The sequence below is a fragment of the Cheilinus undulatus genome, linkage group 5 (assembly GCF_018320785.1).
Source record: "Cheilinus undulatus linkage group 5, ASM1832078v1, whole genome shotgun sequence".
In the NCBI taxonomy this organism is placed as follows: Eukaryota; Metazoa; Chordata; class Actinopteri; order Labriformes; family Labridae; genus Cheilinus; species Cheilinus undulatus.
In genome coordinates, this window is record NC_054869.1 from 4491649 (window position 1) to 4510286 (window position 18638).

Below are 18638 nucleotides of genomic sequence, written 5' to 3' on the forward strand. Positions count from 1 at the left end.
GGGGTCCGTCTGTGAAAGGCAGTTCTTTTTTAAATCCTCTTCACTGTTTAAATCTTGTTATTTTTCAATCATGTGTCAGTTATTTATTAAGTAATGAAAGTTACTGGATAAGACATGTATCCTCGGAGGGCCCCTCTCTGCTCTTATTTTGAAGTACGTCACCGGAAGCAGTGAAAAACCATGCTAACTTTGGTCTGGTTTAGATTCCAGTCGAGTTTACAAGGAGAGGAATATCTGAGGACACACTTTACTGACACAGGACTGCTGGGTCAAACATTGGAAACACTCAGAGTCACAATTTGTATCCTAATTAATAGATTTAACAACTGTTAACACCGCCGGCAGACATTTTGGAGCCGACCTAACGGCTAACGGCTGAGTCCGATCCCGCCGCTGTGACTGTGGATCATCAGCTGGGACGGGAATGGCTCGGCCGAGGAAGAAAACCTCTCCTGGGTGTTTAGCATGAGGCTCTGCGGAGGGAAACGGCTGGAAGACAACACTGAAAACTACATTGATAAGAATAAAAAGAAGAAGAAACAGAGAAGCGGGAGGAGGCGCACGGTCGTCTGCGTGAGAGCCGCCCGGTGACATTTATTCTACTCCAGCAGAAGAAGAAGAAAAAGAGGGAAACGATGGGAGGAAGAGTGGAGCTGCTGCTGGAGATATGCTGCCTGCTGCTGCTGCTGAGTGGGAACTCATACTGCGGAGGTGAGGAAGGGTACTATGAGGGTAGAATTGGGGTGAGGAAGGGTACTATGAAGGTGTAATTAGAGTGTGGAAGGGCACTATTAGGGTTATGAAGGGTACTATGAGGGTAGAATTAGGGTGAGGAAGGGTACTATGAAGGTGTAATTAGAGTGTGGAAGGGCACTATTAGGGTTATGAAGGGTACTATGAGGGTAGAATTAGGGTGAGGAAGGGTACTATGAGGGTAGAATTAGGATTATGAAGGGTACTATGAGGGTAGAATTAGGGTTATGAAGGGTACTATGAAGGTGTAATTAGAGTGTGGAAGGGCACTATTAGGGTTATGAAGGGTACTATGAGGGTAGAATTAGGGTTATGAAGGGTACTATGAGGGTAGAATTAGGGTGAGGAAGGGTACTATGAGGGTAGAATTAGGATTATGAAGGGTACTATGAGGGTAGAATTAGGGTTATGAAGGGTACTATGAGGGTAGAATTAGGATTATGAAGGGTACTATGAGGGTAGAATTAGGGTTATGAAGGGTACTATGAGGGTAGAATTAGGGTGAGGAAGGGTACTATGAGGGTAGAATTAGGGTGAGGAAGGGCACTATGAGGGTAGAATTAGGATTATGAAGGGTACTATGAGGGTAGAATTAGGATTATGAAGGGTACTATGAGGGTAGAATTAGGGTGAGGAAGGGTACTATGAGGGTAGAATTAGGGTGAGGAAGGGTACTATGAAGGTGTAATTAGAGTGTGGAGGGGTACTATTAGGGTTATGAAGGGTACTATGAGGGTAGAATTAGGGTGAGGAAGGGTACCATGAGGGTAGAATTAGGGTGAGGAAGGGTACTATGAGGGTAGAACTAGGGTGAAGAAGGGTAAGAAGGTATAATTAGAGTGTGAAAGAGTACATATTGGGTAAAATGATGATGAGGAAGAGTACTATGCGGGCTGAATTAGGAAAAGAAAGGGTACAAACTGGGTGAGAAAGTGTACTATTGGCCTTCAAATTGGGTTTAGGAAGGGTACTATGAGGGTTCATATTGGGTAGGCAAGGATACACTGTAGTTACAATGACAGGGAGGAAGGGTACAGTGAGGAAGGGTACAGTGAGGGTACAGGTTACATGAGGAAGGGTACAATGAGGGTTATGTTGGGGGGCAGCAGGGAACATGGAGGTACGATTACGAGTGACGAAGGATGCTATAGGATGGGTTGGGGTAGGAAGGGTACAGTAGGCATAGGCAGGGTAAAATGAGGAATCAATAGTAGAAGGGCAGTGAAGGGACTAATAGGGTGAGGAAGGGTACAGTGGGGGGTAGGGGGGGTAGGAGGGGTAGAGTGCGGTTGAGAAAGTACTATTAGTGGGAGAGTAATATGAGGGTACAAATATGCCCAAGACGAGTTCACTATAGGTGCGAGGAAGGGTACAGTGAGGGCAAGGAAGTACTGTTAAGAATGAGGGTAGAGTGGGGTGAAGAGTGAGATGCAGGGTGATATACTGAATGTGCGGTTGATGGACAGTATTTATGCTTGTTTGTGTGCTGACACGGTGTTCCTTCTCACTGCCTCAGCAGTCACTCATTCACTTTGTTCTCCATAGTACTAATGTCACTCTTCAGCCTTATCATACTGAAAGGGTTATTTCTGTTGTTCATTTGAATAACAAGGCAATTAAAACTGCTCTACACAAGATGTCAAGAATAACAGGAGTTTTTATTGGTTTGTCTGAAATAGGAAGAGCTCTCATTGCAATAAGAGCAAGAAAACAATTTCTACAGCACCTTTAAAATGCCTCTATGCCTCTATATGTGGATAAGAGGTACAGGTTGGGATCATACTGGGGGTGTGTGGTTGGAAGTCCAGCTTCCACATGGGGTGTGGCCTAATCATTGGCGTCTCTGGACGATATTCTGTCTTGATGTCCAAACCAGTATCGATATCAAGTGATTTTATTACTGAATTATTGAAGTTTAAAACTCTGACGCTGAAAAACCCAGTTACACAGGACTGCACACAGGACTGTACTTGTGAGTAAATGATAGCCTTTTACAGTGCTGCTTAATTGTGCTTGCTGAATTGCACTCAGCTGCAAATAATTGCACTACAGTGTTGTGCATCAGTGCTTCATGAAACAGTAAACATGGTGTACAACATGAAGAGATCCTCTAATTCCCATAATGCACAAAGGTAGATACTTTCATTCAGTCCTTGCAGCGCCTTTAAATCTGCACATGTTGCACCATCCTGCAGCCAGCAGCACATTATGTCTGTGCTTTAAGAGGTTTAACCTCAGCCTGTGTGTATCAATGAAAGTTTACATCCATTCACTGAGGACAGGAACTTTCTGGGTCAAATTCCACCAGAGATTTTTTAACACATAGTTCTGATATCACAGCAATAATCCGTCCTCAGTAAAGTTCTCTGTAAACTTTTCATTCACACAGACGGATGGAGGTTAAACCTCTTAACACACAGACATAATGTACAGCTGAGTGCAGGCTTGTGCAACAGGTAAAGACTTAAAGACACAGCAGGATCTCATTGAGGTGTGCTGACTTCAGAGCCTCGTTTTCACATAAAATACTGATATTTTCTGGAGAATTTAGGGACAATCAGGTGTCCCAAATGTGTGAAAGAAGCTGTTATCAAAATAGCTACAGGACTAATATGGAATTTGGTGTTTTGGTGCATTTTCCCACGGTTTGTTTGTTCTGGTTTGTATTGCATAATTACCTCAAGTTTAGTCTGCTGGTATTGGGATTTGAACGAGCAGACTAAAACGTGTAATGTGCAGGAAAAAGCTCTCTTATTGGTCACAGTGTTTTGCAGGTAAAAATCTTGCCTAGCTGTGGCTTCTCCAGAGAGATATTCTAATTTCAACATGGACAGAAAAACAGGACTAGTGGTTGCTTTGCTCATTGGTCTTTATAGAGTTTTGCATTTATATCTGCAGGCAAACAGTACAGTTGGAACGGTGGCTCATTGTATACTGATGCACAGGAATCACTGAAGGTGCTAATTAAGATAGTTCAGGCGAGGGTGAACACTAACCCTCCTGGACAGTGACCTGCTCAGTCACCCAGAATTGCTGAAGATCCTTCAGGTCTGCCTGATCGTTACGGGTGCACTCACACTTTGTCAGTGACTCCCATAGCTCCAAGGGAGGGCTCAAAAGTGATGACAAGCGCAAAGCATGGCAAATGTGAGATGACTTCCAGGTTCATGTAGTGCCACCGATGAATTTACAGCGGACTTCACAACTACCAAAGCAAAGATGAGGAAATATGAGGAGTCATGTCTCATCTTTGGTTTTACCTGTAAGATAGTTATGAGAGAGGGAGAGCTACACTCCCTCTTTTGCTACAACCTACCTGTAGGAGATGGCTTTTTCTGTGTATACTTGTGAACATTTATGTGCTGATGTGTATAGTGAGGGGTTGGGGGGCTTGAAAATATTTTAATCTGCCAATGGTGGCTGGCAGAAAAAGGGAGCCACTGCACAAGGCCCAGTTGACCTGTTCCACAGAAAACATGACTGTCCCTCCTCCCTAGGCCCCCGCTGGCCTGCACTCTCTTTGCTCCAAGTGTAACCAGGCCTGAGCATGGTTACAAGAAGCCTGGCCTCAGAGTCAGCACAATGGCAACTTTACTGACTTTGTGGCTTATTTTGAGTCACTTATGTCAGGTACAGCCCTCTACAACTACTGGGGTTTTAAGATTAAGCAAGGCGGTGCTTTGATTTGCTTTGATTGTACTTTGTATCTACGTTTTTGTCCCATGCTTGTGTGCATGCAAGAGAATCGTACTGTGCAGACGCCCATCTCTTCTATCATGCTAGGATTAAGGAAGTGAGCAGTGCTTGGGCACAGTTCTTAGCACACTTGGGCTGAATCCCATTTCTCCCCTTTACCCTCAATCTTACCCTCAAGCTCAACCGGCCCTTAAAAACCAAGTGTAAGGGCCATCTCGTGACTTAGAAATGGGACACCCCTTAATAGCAGTTATGATTTCAGACTGTAGTGGGTAGTAATGCGCCAAAACTGCGTAGTCTGTTGATTCAGAGGAAGAAGAAGAAGGAGACGGCATAGATACCGACTTACGATCGTAAAAATAAAGTAAATGTTACTCTACAAAAAAGCAAATAATCCATAAAATAACATTAAACTAAGATAATGGAGTGGCTTTTGTAATTTTTAGGTCTCCATTAACAAATACTTACATTTGTAGCTCGATTTCTTCCCCACATTCGTTGCCATCTATCTTTGAGTGATAACCCTCAGTACCAAGGCTCCAGGATCTCAAAATTGAAAGAGATAAAGCCCTCAAACTCGCCCCTCAACTCAACTCTTGGGAGAATTGGGACACCCCTCGCACTTCGTGGGAACGCACATTTTCAGACTGAGGGTTAAGGGATAATTGGGATTCAGCCTTAACCTGACATGGTAGACCGACTGTTTCACATCTCCATGGCATGAGATAAATTTTACATCCATCTGGTCAACACCCCATAAACGGTGTTTGGGAGGGAAGTGTAACTGAAGGAACGTTGTTTCAGACATTAACTGTGGGCCAGTTAGAGCAACTTAGCACATGAGTTCACTTATCAGTGGAGCCAGTAAGTAAATTAAACTCAGGTTGAATCTGGTGGGGAGAAGAGCAAAAACAACTTTTCCACTAAGGAAAGCTTTTTAGTGTGGTTCTTTACCTGCTCCTAATAAAGAAATAGTGTCCTGTTCTGATAAAACTGCAACTATAGCTGCATCTCTTTACCAGTGTTTACAGGCTTACATTAATTTCAGCTAATCCATACCTGTAGCTACTGCCTCTTTCTCCTCTGACGCTGTTTGGTCCAGTCTTTCTTTAGAACAGGCATTTCTGCATGGAGCTTTGGAAGATGGAGAGAATCTGCAAGGTTAGAGCGCCCAGACAGGACAAACAAGTTGGAGTTCAGGGTCGGGGTGCTTCGGCATAGTATGGAATGCCAAGTGTGTGTGTCCGCCAACAGAGTATTCCCTCTGTTATGGTAGAGAAAAGTTAACAATTATACCCATGATGCAACTGCATAACTGGCTACTAGGGGTGGGTGAAAATATCGATTAATCGATGCACCGCAATATTTCCCCCCTCAATTCAATATCGATTCAGCAAATCCTCTTAATCGATTCACCTCCTGGCCAGTGGGGGTCACTGTGCGTGTGATTTGCATTGTATGGACGGAGGCCGCACTCGACCAAACAACAACCAACCATAACCATGTTATGTGAGGTTTATCACAATTTCCAAGAGGAAAGAAATATAATTAAAGTTTACATGTACTTTACTTTTTCATTGTTTATACAAAACTGGCATGTTTTTTACTTTTGTACTCCATATGCACAAATAAGTTATTATTGTGCAAAATTTTATTTTCAGATGTTTTATTGCTAAAAAATTTGAGGTGACCTACCACATATGTTCACATAGGCATGAAATAATTATTAAAAATTGTCAACAGGTCATTTGTGTATTTCTACTTCTTACTGAATCAACATCAAAGCATTTAAATCAATATCGAATCGATATCGAATTGAATCGCAACCTAAAGAATCGAAATCGAATTGAACCGTGAGGTTCTTAGCAATGCCCAGCCCTACTGGCTACAGTAACTGATTTAATCCAAAAAAGCTTAATGCCTCCTACAGTTTGATAAGATCGCGGTTGATTCATGTTCTTAAACCTCATCAGACTCTGCAAAAAAGCAGAGACCCATCTTTCAGGCAGTCTCACACTCAGTCCCATTTCTTCCTTTTACCCCTAACTCCCTTATTTGACCCTTGAAGCAGGGTTACAGGGTGTAGTGGTGAAATCTTTCATGAAATGGGACGACCCTCAAGCTTCTGATACGACATCAGAACTTATTGGCAGGAATTAAGTAAACAGACCCAACAACAATCCCAGACATTTCTACTATGAGTGATTTTTTAAAACACTTGTTTGAAAGCAAAAGGACCATTATGCACTGAAATAGCATTAGATGATGATATCAGTTTGAAGGGCCCGTCCTACCCCTCTATCCCAGCATCCTAGACGTGAACATTGACTACCTAGGGGTGGGGTCAAGTGGTCGGTTCAGGGAGTGCGGTTGGATTGAGCCTTGGTCTCATTGCTTTAAATGGGCTTTGGTACTCTTTACTGCTACTTTTTATCCTATTATTTCCTCAGGTTATACCCACTTAAACCTCTATAGGTCACAGCCTGATTATAAATGTTCATTTCAATGAAAATAAGGTGTTGATCCAATGACTAGGCAATTATATTCATAGAGATTCTACTTTGTCTATGTTGAAATATCCTAATCTTTTACAATTGAGAAGTAGGCATAATTGTAAAACTTTACATTTATGTATTTTTTTTAGAAGTGTTTATAGAATAATTTTACTCATCTTCAACCTTCTGCAGAAACCGTTTGATAGAAACAGGAGGAGAAACATCCAAGAAAATCAGTGGATGTGTCAGTAAACATTGATTTATTTGTGTCTGCATGGACTGCTGAGCCACCAACTCTCAGTTTGTGTGTGTGTGTGTGTGTGTGGGGGGGGGTATTTGTGTGTGTTTTCTGGTTGATGGTGTGTTTCTGCATCTCGTTCAGGCAGGTTGAACGTTAAGCAGCTTAGCATCGTCGTCCACCAGGCACACAGCCGAATCCTTCCACTCTGACTGGAAGTAAACCCCGCTCAGCGCTCCAGTCTGACAGCGTGTGTGCGTTGGTGTGTGCGTTGGTGTGCGTTGGTGTGTGTGGGCTGTGAGCGGCGAGCTGAGACAGAAACACTCAAACTTCCAGGGAGCCTGAATGAATCTGAGTGGTTGCATTAACGGGAAGCAGCAGTTACTCACTGGCTGTTTCCCTGAATGATGATGACTCACTCTGTTTTTGTGTCCGTGCTGAACACGAACAATTCTGACGCTCTGACCGTTCAGCCAATCTGTAGTTTTTCCTGTAATCATCAACATCAAATCCCAGAATGCTCTCTGCTGTTATGGGTTGCCATCCAAGGTTTTAATGATTTTCTTTTTTTCAGTATTTTTAATTGTTTTGTTTTTACCTTTAGTTTTCTGTTTCAGTTTAGATTTAATTAGTTTTACCTGCTGGTTTGTTCGTTTAGTTTAGATTTTACTTAGCAAAAATTCTTTGTTTTAGTTTAGTTTTTATTACTTTAAGTGTTAGTTTTAAGTTTTCCACAGATAAATGTTCAGACTGAAGCCAGATGCCAACATCATATTATTTTGAAGAAATGTTTAGATAGGCTACTCTTCATTTTACACTTTAACGTTTTAAATTTGGTATTTAAATACAATTCAGAACTAATGCTGCAGGATTTGGTAACAATGTGCGATTGCTGACAATACTGCGATTTGTTACTGCGATCTAACAAAGTGTGTCATGAGTCTTCCTGCTTGGTTGTCAAAGGAAATGCAGAGAATAATGATAGTTTTGAAGTGTGCATTTCTCAACTTAAAACATTAGGGCTATAGTCAACCAGAGAAAACCTTGGTCGACCAAATCAAAAGATTAAAAAACAAATATAGAAAAGGGTGAGAAAACCTTCCCTTTATCTCTAAGTCAGTTTAATTTGTGACAGGTTTCTCATTTCACCCTTCTCCATGCAACCAACCAATGAGCAAGCATCTTTGTCAGATGAGAAAGTATCAACCAACCAACCGAGTAAGCGATGTCAGCCCTTTAAAACCAACAAATATTAAGTAGCACAGGAAAGTACAAAACCAGGGTTTTTTCAGTGTTGCTTTCAAAATAACTTTTTGTTTTTTTAAAATAACAGTTTGTCCTTTTTGAAAGTAAAGGTACTCATAGAAAGTGCAATAGTGGCGCTACTGTGAACTTAAAGGCCTTTCTATAGGCGTTTTTGTAAATCTTTAAAATATTACTGTATACAAAAATAATTGCAGCCTTTTATATGATTAAACACAGCCTGACATTAATTGCGATTTCAGTTGCGATTAGAGTAATGGTGCAGCACTGCTGAAGACTTGAAACTGCCATTAGTGGAAGTGTTGACCAATCAAATCAGGTCATTTTACACTCCCCAAGCTCGTTTCAGTAGGTTGTCACCCATATTTACCTTCATGCTAGAGGTTAAAGTTGCAGGAGATATGTTATAAGACATTTACATGTTATACACTTGTGTGTGCACTACAGCTGGGCAATTAATCGCAAATTAGATTAAATTGCAATATGGCCTGCTGCAATTTTCAAATCGCAGAAGTTGCAATATTTCTTTAACTTGAAATGTGTCAAAATACTACTTTAATAAATACATTTTTTGCAGTGGCAGAGATTTTGTGCACATTATGCAGTCATTCAAGTGTCCATTTTTTATGATAGTTTACAAAATTCCTCCTTTTTGTGTTTTATGCATGTTCTTAATCAAAATGAGTGACATAAAAATGATAATGCCCTTAAACAAAGCAAATGACATCACATTTGCAATACGAGCAAAAATAGTTTAGCTCTCTAAAACTGATGAAGCCTAGCGTTACTCCAGGAAAGCTATACCCCAGCTGTGATCAGCTGGTAGCCAGCCTCACCTCCCCCACCCCAGCCACCTCCTTTATAGCTTCAAGCTTGTTCCACCCCCATATTCAGATTCCTGCGATGGATTTATTGCTATGGAAATAATTTCATTGTTTGCAATACACATGGTCTTATTTATGGAATTATTTATTGCTTAAATTTGTTGAAAAATTCTTAAGATCAACCTAAGAATAATGGCATAATAAATCACACTATTTAAGAAAAAATCGCAATTACATTATTGTTGCAAATCTTTCAGCCCTAGTGTGCACTCAAACATAATACCACTACTGCATGAGTCCAGATGTCCGAGTCTCAGATGAGCCCAAGTTCTAAAAGAGGCACCAGCCTCTGAAAATACTTGAGCTTGGACGTAGAATCAGAAATCAAACCATTATTTTTTATCTCCACAGCTCCAGATCATGAAAGAGAGTTTTCTCAGGGCCTTATCAGAGCAGGATGAAACTTCACTCTTTGGTAAATAATTTACAGACAGCCAGAATAAATCCAGGTGACAGCATTGGCAAACAAAGTCTTCCTTTAAACAGGAACTGGAGTGATCGGTGAGCAGATATCTGCAGTGACAGAATGATCCAAGACAGTGACACAAAACTGTGTTAGTTCCTCCAATTAATCATAGAAGGGGGTGGGAATAGTCTTCCATGTCTTATATCTTTTAAAAGGAAGTTGAGAATCCATCCGTCCTGACCATTCTTGTGGACGCTTTATCTCAAGATCACTTTGAGGGATTTTCTTCAAACTTCACTTAAATGTTAAGTTAACCCTGACTGAAGGATGAATTGTTTAGATTTTGGATGTCAAGGTAACTGGGCCTCATGATTGTCTTGTGTAGAGAGAGCGGAGAATGACATGGAGGAAAGGAGCAGCTGGCTGGACTTGAATCAGGGCTGTCCATTTTGAGGTTTTTTTTTAGCTTTGTACGTTATCACTGCTAGCACCACCAGCCTTCAGTTGTCCCTGCAGGTTAAGACCTACATGCCTGTGCTGTTTTTGTTGCTTGTATGCTATCTTTATAGTCTAGATCAGTGTTTTTTTAAAGTCAGGATCCTACACAAGAGGGTAATGTTGAAGGCTGGGCCTTAGCATGGCAGAGTTTAGGACTGGTTCTACATCAAAATTGAACTAAACCATGCAGCTCCAAGTCATTTGATCCTTCTGTGCTTGTTCACAGTCCAGTAGGAGAGAAGTAGCAGAAGTTTTAGCACATGGTGAATGGCTATGTTAGAGTTTGAAATTTCCCTCTTTAAGGAAATAAACCAAGAAAACATTAAAAAGCTATGTGAAGACTAGACTTGAAAATTTTACCTTCAAAAAGACAAGTCAGGTCAGTATCTCCCCCACTTTTGTTGTTGACAGAGCTGGTATCATAAGTCCCACTTCTTCTTGATTTTGATTGGCTAATGAGAATGTGACAGTGGCATTATTGTGTGTATGGTTGTTCTAGGGGTGCTGGGCCACCCTGGCTGTGTATGAAGGTTCAGCACTGCCAACACAAAAACCAGTAGCTGTGGACACAGGCCTGATTGTGGCATTACTGACAGCCTTCTCTGTTTAGCTGTGTAGGGTTTTATTGGTAAATTAAATTTCTCATCTAATGTAAAAGGTGTCAGAGCCAATCACAGGGGTATTTTACATTTTTTAACCACAGGAAGAGGTGGAGATGTGTATTTTTTCTCTAACAGCAGTCAGTGGAAGAGACTCAGAACGATAGAACTGACTGTTTTTTAGAACTTTATGCTCAAAAAAGTCCTAGATGGTTTTTCGGATGTCTTGATTGTCTTGCTGCTGGTTTTCAGGTCGGGCCTGTGAAAGAGGACGGCCGTAATTCAATTAGTGAGTGTGAAAGTCAGGTCAGGTTTTAACAGTTCAGAATTTATTAACCCACATGGTTGATCCACATCCAGAGCTCATACTGAACGCACTGTGAGAGCTGTTTAAGTTTTAGAATGGAAAGAGGAAGCATGAAGATTAAACTCTAGCTTTTTCCCAGGCATCTTCTCTCTTGGGTTTCTTTTTCTATTTCAAGATATTTTCTGAGAGATTTCTGAAGATTTCTGTTTCTCCCTTCTTACCTTTCAGAATGCCTGAGCTCTTCTTTGACACTCCAGCAAACATTCTTTAGGATATTTCTGGACCAACTTAAGGATCCTTTGGGTTTCTTTTGGAGGTTATCTGCGTTGTCGGTGAAGAGAAAGTCAGCAGATGAAGCTTCAGTAAATAAGATTAGATTAGACAAATCCTCAGTGATCAGCGGGGGTTAAGTTGGGTGTCAAACTAGCAGAGATCAGGATCAGGACACATCCGGAGGACAAACAGTGTTCCTCAGGACAAACAGGTGATGCCTAACTCTGGGTATCCCTTCATGCCATGAGCAGTAAAGCTGATGCAGTATAAATGAATGGAAGAGAAATAGCCATGAGCTAAGCACCTCTGTAAGAGAGTTTCTCCTTTATTTTGTCATAAAGATGCTTTAAAAGGAAAAGTTGATATACTTCTTTATTAAATAAACCGTATAGTGTATGATTAGATTGAATGACAACTCAGCAGCTAAGTAAAGCCATCTTACTGCTTAATGTCAGACCAACAGACAACAAGGCGATCATTAATGTGTGCCAAATCCTTGTGTTTACACAACTATATCAACTCAGATCAAACATAGATTTACCTGACATGCCATAGACTGTTTAACACAGTGATACTCTACGTGTGGCTATTTTGTGATTATTTATGGATCTTTTATTTCTTAATTTGAAATATTAGCTATTCCCCCAGAAAACCTTAAAAAAGGAAAACTTTCTGCCCTTTTTTCACCATTTTTTGCCACTTTTCACCCATTTAAGCTACCTCTGGCCATTAAATACCACATTTTTTCCCACTTTTTAACCCATTTTGACATTTTTCACCACTTTTCTAACAATTTTCCCCCATTTAAGCTACCTTTTGTCATTAAATACCACTTTTTCCTAGTTTTTGCCCATTCAAGCCACTTCTTGTTGCCACTTTTATCCCATTTTTGCACTTTTTTATAAACATTTTTGTCGCCATTTTTCACCCATTTAAGGGACCTGTTGCCATTAAATACAACTTGCTTCGTCTTTTTTGCCACTTCTGTTTGCCACTATATCCAATTTTTGCCCCTTTTCACCACTTTTCACCCATTTCAGCTACCGTTTGCTACTAAATACCACTTGTTTCCCATTTTTTTCCCATTTTTGCCACTCTTGACTGCTTTTTGCCAATTTTTGTCACTTCTCACCCATTTTTTGCTACTTTCTGACCCTTTTTCCACTTTTTCGTCCCCACTCTCACCCCTTTTCACACATTTTTGTTGCTCTTTGACCATTTTTGCCACCTCTAACTTATTATTGCTATTGTTGTTATTGCTACTTCAAGCTGCTTTGCTTCACCACTTAGATTTTGGCTCTTGCAAAGGTATTTTTCAACAATTTGGCTCTTTGGTTGAGCAGGGTTGAGTAACACAGGTTTAACATATCCATGGCATGGGGTATGTTTTACATCTGATCAACACACCATAGACCAGGGGTCATCAACTCATTTTCACAAGGGCCAGCCTGTTCTTGACTGATGCTGTGGGGGCCAGATATTAAATAAACTGAAATAGAATCAAAATTTTCATCTAAAGAAATATTCTTGTAAAAATATTATTTCCTTCCAAAATTGCAGCAGGCCATATTGCGATTTAATCTAATTTTTGATTAATTGCCCAGCCCTACTTTAGACATAGTTTTGAGGATCACAGAAACTGAAAGTTCACCAAGTTCTCAGAAATGGAGAGTTCAAAATTTCCCCTCAGAAAGTGCATGGTGGTTTTGTTAACTGTCTTTCTAACTGCAGAAGAAGCTGCACTGTGCCTTTTGGTCTTCCCACTTCCTCTGTCAGCAAGGTTTGGATTCTGCAGGTGCAGCGGCAACCATTGTCTGTCTATAGATGTGTGCACACACAAAACTACACCGTTTTCCACATTATTAAGCAAATGACATTTTTCTCTTATTTTCCAAAATATTTACGCAAATGACAGAATATTTTTCAAGTCATCAGCCGTTAGAGCATAATTCAAATGTTTTTGAACAAACTTCATAATGATAACCGTTATTTTTTGAAAATAAAAACCTCAAAATGCACTTTTCCACATCATTAAGCAGGCCACAGGTTTCAGCAATATAGGAAAGAAAAAGGATCTCTGCTGCTGAAAAGTGTCAAATAGTGTAATGCCTTGGACAAGGAATGAAAACATTAGACATTTCACGAAAATTTAACCATGATCAACGTACTGTGAAGAAATTTGTGGCTGGTTCAGAGCACAGACGGGTTCATGCAGATAAAGGCATAATGAGGAAGGTTTCTGACAGACAAATTCATCAGATTAAGAGAGCAGATGCTAAAATGCCATTACAAAGCAGCAAACAGGTATTTGAAGCAGCTGGTGCCTCTGGAGTCCCACCAACCTCAAGTTGTAGGATCCTCCAGAGGCTTGCAGTCATGTATAAACCTACTATTCAGCCCCCCTAACCAATGCTCACAAGCAGAAACAGTTGCAGTGGGCCCAGAAATACATGAAGACTCATTTTCAAACAGTCTTGTTTACTGATGAAAGCTGTGCAACCCTGGATGGTCCAGATGGAGGAGTAGTGGATGGTTGGTGGATGGCCACCATGTCCCAACAAGGCTCAGACGTCAGCAAGGAGGGGGCGGGGTCATGTTCTGGGCTGGATTTGGCAAAGTATCTAGAGTTTCTGACTGACCACTTTCTGCGATGGTAAAAAAGAAGAGCAGTGCCTTCTTCATGCATGACAATGCACCATCTCATGCTGCAAAGAATCCCTCTGTGTCATTGGCAGAAACTCTCCAAAAACTCACAAGTTCAATGGATGCAAGAATAGTGAAGGTGATATCAAAGAAGGGCTCCTATGTTAACATGGAACTTGGCCTGTTAAGATGTTTTTGATTGAAATAGCTTTGATTTCAGTAAATATGACCTCCTACTGCTATAAATTCAAGAAATGACAATTTTCACTTTTTTACACCCTATAAAATGTTTTGAAACTCTGTTGTGCATAATGATGTGGAACAGTGCATTCTGAGGTTTTTATTTTTAGAAAAATAATGGTTATCATTATGAAGTTTGTTCAACAACATTTGAATTATGCTCTAACGGCTGATGACTTGAAAAATATTCTGTCATTTGCATTAATATTTGGGAAAATGAGAGAAAAATGTCATTTGCATAATAATGTGGAAAGCGGTGTAGAGAAGCTTGGTTACTGCATGAGAAATAAAATGAAACATTTGTCTTGTTAAACCTGACTTTGGTTCAATATTCCAAAGTTTAAAAGAACAACTGATAATTAAACTGGGATTAAGACTAATTGTTTTTTTCAATGAAAATGATTTCATAACACTAGAAAGTTGATTCTCTCAACAATGCGCTTTAGAAGGGTGGGTCAGAAAACCAACAGGAGCGGGATGAGGACAGCTCTCCCATGCAGGGCTTCACTCTAAAGACGTACGGCTGTGTACCATGCGAGTTCTTAAAAGAATCTTTAATCTTGACAGATTCTCTGGTCATTTTTTGTGATGATGTTGTGAAGCCTCAGAATGACCTGAGGTGACCCCAGCATAAAGAAGTGAGAGCAGAGTGGAGAGGAAAAGCAGGAAATAACAGTGTGATGGAGGATGTGATTCAGTGGCTGGAGGTTGACGAGTGGACAGCGAGCAGCAGAGGAAGAGTCTGTCAGCAACACTCTAACTGACAGGAAATCTGATGTAAGCATACATAGATCATGGTTTAGAAGTGCTGAAAGCTTTTCCTGGTCATCACTTTATTCAAGACTTTAAAAACAAACATTAGAACCATTACAGTAAAGATGACGTATGTGGTGTCTGTACAGGGAAATCATTTGACATCTAGCAGGCATGATGACTGGTGCCTTGTCATCTTCCTTTTCTTACTCACCTACCGGATGTCTGGATACTTTAATAGGCAAGTCCTTGAGAAAACTGCTGACACTATCCAGTTATAACGGCAAAACATAATGCAACAAAATAATTAGTAATGCAGCAATTGTGAAAAACAGACCCAACGCTGATCACCAGTGTTTTCTTATTTACTGCTGTTAGTTGCTTAATTTTTGTGATTGTTATTTTCCTCATTGAGGCGGCTACCAAAATGAATTTTTATTGTTCAACAGTATAATTCTGTTCTTTATTACTTTAGAGGGGACAAATTCAACCATAGAAAACAACAATTATTTAGGCTCATTTCACAATCAAAGATCCTATTTTTGAAAATAACTGCAGCATAGTCTCTTTAGCCTGAAATACATCACTACTTACTTTAACCTTAACATAAACTACAGAACTGGGAAATTTTGACCCAGTTAGGCCCTCAGGTTAGACCCAAATTCAGAGGACATGCATCCATCCACCCATTTGTTTTAATGATGCACCAATGCATGGGTCCAGCATTTGCATCGGCCACTGTTAACGGTCTGTAAATAATGTGACATGCACCGATGTCAGTGGCTTATGTATGTCAAACGTGAAGAATAGACAAATCTGAAGCGCCATGCTATTGTGAGAGATGATGTAAAAATAATGCTTAAGTGATGACAGACAGCAGTCTGACCAGTTTTGGCTGCATGGTGCACTCCCTCCAATTTTCTTTCTGCAATGCATTTGCAGTTAGGGCAGCATCTTGGATGTGGCTGTAATTGTAAAACAGCTGTACACTAAACCAGTGATACTCAACGTGTGGATCTGGAGCCACAAGTGGCTCTTTTGTGATGATTTCTGGCTCTTTAATGTCTTAATTTGAAACATTATTCCTCAAGAAAACCTTAAAAAGGAAAATTTTACCTCAGAAATTATTCATTGCAAGTAATTTTAATCAGTTTTTTCCCACACTCACATAGTAAGCTTTAACTGTAAAGCTTAATTGTCAACCTCTAGTTCTTGTCTGTATACTTCCATTGCCCTTATTTGCAATTTTTTGCTACTTTTATTCAATTTTTGCTGCTTTTAGCTAATTTTTGCCACTTCTTTTTGACACTTTTATCCTTCTATTGCAGTTTTTTTGCCCCTTTTTTTTGCAACTTTTCACCCATTTGAGCTGCATTTTGCTATTAAATGCCACCTATTTCCTGTTTTACCACTCTTTGATGCCTTTTGCCTATTTTCCCATCTTTTTGCTGATTTTTTCCCACATTAGTCACTTTTCACTCATTTTTTTTGCCTCGGTTTTGCCACAAATGGACCATTTTTTACCTGTTACTCACTTTTCCCCACTTCTCACCCATTTTTGCCACTTTATACCCTTTTTTACCACTTTTTGTCAATTTTCATTTTGCCACTTCTTGCCCATTTAAACTGCATGAAAATGCCACTTAATTCCTGGTTTCCCACCTTCTTCTGATTTTTGTAACTCTGTTTCTGCCAATTATCACCCTTTTTTGCCACTTTCTGCCCTACTTTGCCACTTTTTTCTTCACATTTTTGCAACTTTTCTCCCAGTGTTTGCCCCTTTCTGCCTAATTTTCCACTTCTCACCCGTTTGTGCTGCCTTTTGCAATTTAATGCCACTTTTTACCGTTTCCCACCAGGTTTTTTTTTCTGGTATTTGCTATTTTCCCACCTTTATACTGATTTTTGCCACTTTCTAACAATTTTTTTTGCCACTTTTCATTTACTTTTTGGCCACTGCCCTCCCATGTTTGCCACTTTCTTCCCTTTTTGGTCACTTTTCTCCCAGTGTTTGGCGCTTTATGACCACTTTGTCACCTTTAACTTATTTTAATTGCCACTTTTCACCTCTTAGATTGTGGCTCTTGCAAATGTATTTTCAACAATTTGGCTCTTTGGTTGAGTAACACTGCTCTAAACATTCTCCCATTGCCTGGTCACACCTGCAGGCTGTGCAGGTGCGTGAAATATCTAATGTTTTCATTCCTTGTCCTAAGCATTACACTATTTGACACTATACAGCAGCAGAGAGATCCTTTTCTTTCCCATATTGCTGAAAGCTGTGGCCTGCTTAATAATGTGGAACAGTGCATTTTGAGATTTTTATTTTTAAAAAGTAATGGTTATCATTATGAAGTTTGTTCAAAAACATTTGAATTATGCTCTAATGGCTGATGACTTGAAAAATATCCTGTCATTTGCATTAATATTTTAGAAAATAAGAGAAAAATGTCATTCGCATAATAATGTGGAAAGCGATGTAGACTGTCAGCCTCTTCTTAACTGGTAACAAATTACAGGGTTAAAAACATAACATTGACGATAAATGATTTTGAGATTAAAAAAGGTCAAAAGTTGAAATCATGATTTTTAACAGTTATTAAATAAAATTCAAAATTATGAGTTTGAAATGTTAAAATATGAGATAGAATTCAGAGAAAATTCAAAACCATAAGTTTAAAAGGTCCAAAGATGAGACAAAAAAAAAAGAAATTTGAATCAAAAAGGTCAATATTTTGTATTAAAAGTTAAATTAAGGAGTTGAAAAGGTCAAGATATGAGAAAATTCTAAATCAAGAGATTAGAAAGTTGAAAATATGACATAAAATTTAAAATCAAGAGTTTTATTGGTCAAAATATAAGATAAAATTCTAACTCATGAGTGTTTATGTCAAACTATGAGACAACATTAAAAATACTGAATTATAAATGTCCAAAGATGAGATACAAATTTAAGATTTTAAATTGAAAAATGAATATTTGGGATTAAAATTCAAACTCATTATTTAAAAATGTCAAAATATGACTTGAAAATTAATTAATTCTCATGACTTGACAAGGATATTGTCAATAATCAAGGTTAAGTTTACATTTTTATACTGGAGGAAATCTGCCCACCTCATACTGGTGGGCCAGTTATAATGAAAATATGATATGATCTGGTGGGCCGGATGTAACTGTGCCATGGGCCGGATTTGGCCCCCGGGCCTTGAGTTGGACACCCCTGCCTTAGACCGATTCATTTAACATAAGGTGAGAATGAGCCTACCTAGTGTAACATTTTCTGTGATTTAACTTCATTTTGTTTAGATTTAGTTTATCTTTGCTGTAAAATCTCTTCACTTCAGACGACTTCCTCTCCGGGGTTTCTCCACGTTTTCTTTCTCATACCGTTAAATCTTTAAGACGGACGAACAGAGGGGCTGATGCTGCTGAGAGCTGCAGCATCATCACACAAACAGCAATCCTTTCAAATAAAGGACCACACAGATACACACGCATAGAAACACACTCATAAATGCTGCATTCATCGGGTGAAATGAGACAAACAAACAGCAGCTAAGCCGACAGTAATGTGAACACAAAGACTT

The 18638-nt window shown here is 39.6% G+C and overlaps 1 protein-coding gene across 2 annotated transcripts in view; it reads left to right on the forward strand.

The window, feature by feature from the left end:
- The first annotated feature begins 200 nt into the window (after positions 1 to 200).
- Positions 201 to 18638, forward strand: part of LOC121509357 (disintegrin and metalloproteinase domain-containing protein 9-like) — a 71969-nt gene continuing 53531 nt past the window's right edge. For both annotated transcript variants that reach the window (XM_041786654.1, XM_041786655.1), the window contains exon 1: positions 201 to 711. In XM_041786654.1, the coding sequence (XP_041642588.1) occupies positions 636 to 711 (76 nt within the window). In that variant the 5' untranslated portion in view covers positions 201 to 635. The remainder of the gene's footprint in view (positions 712 to 18638) is intronic.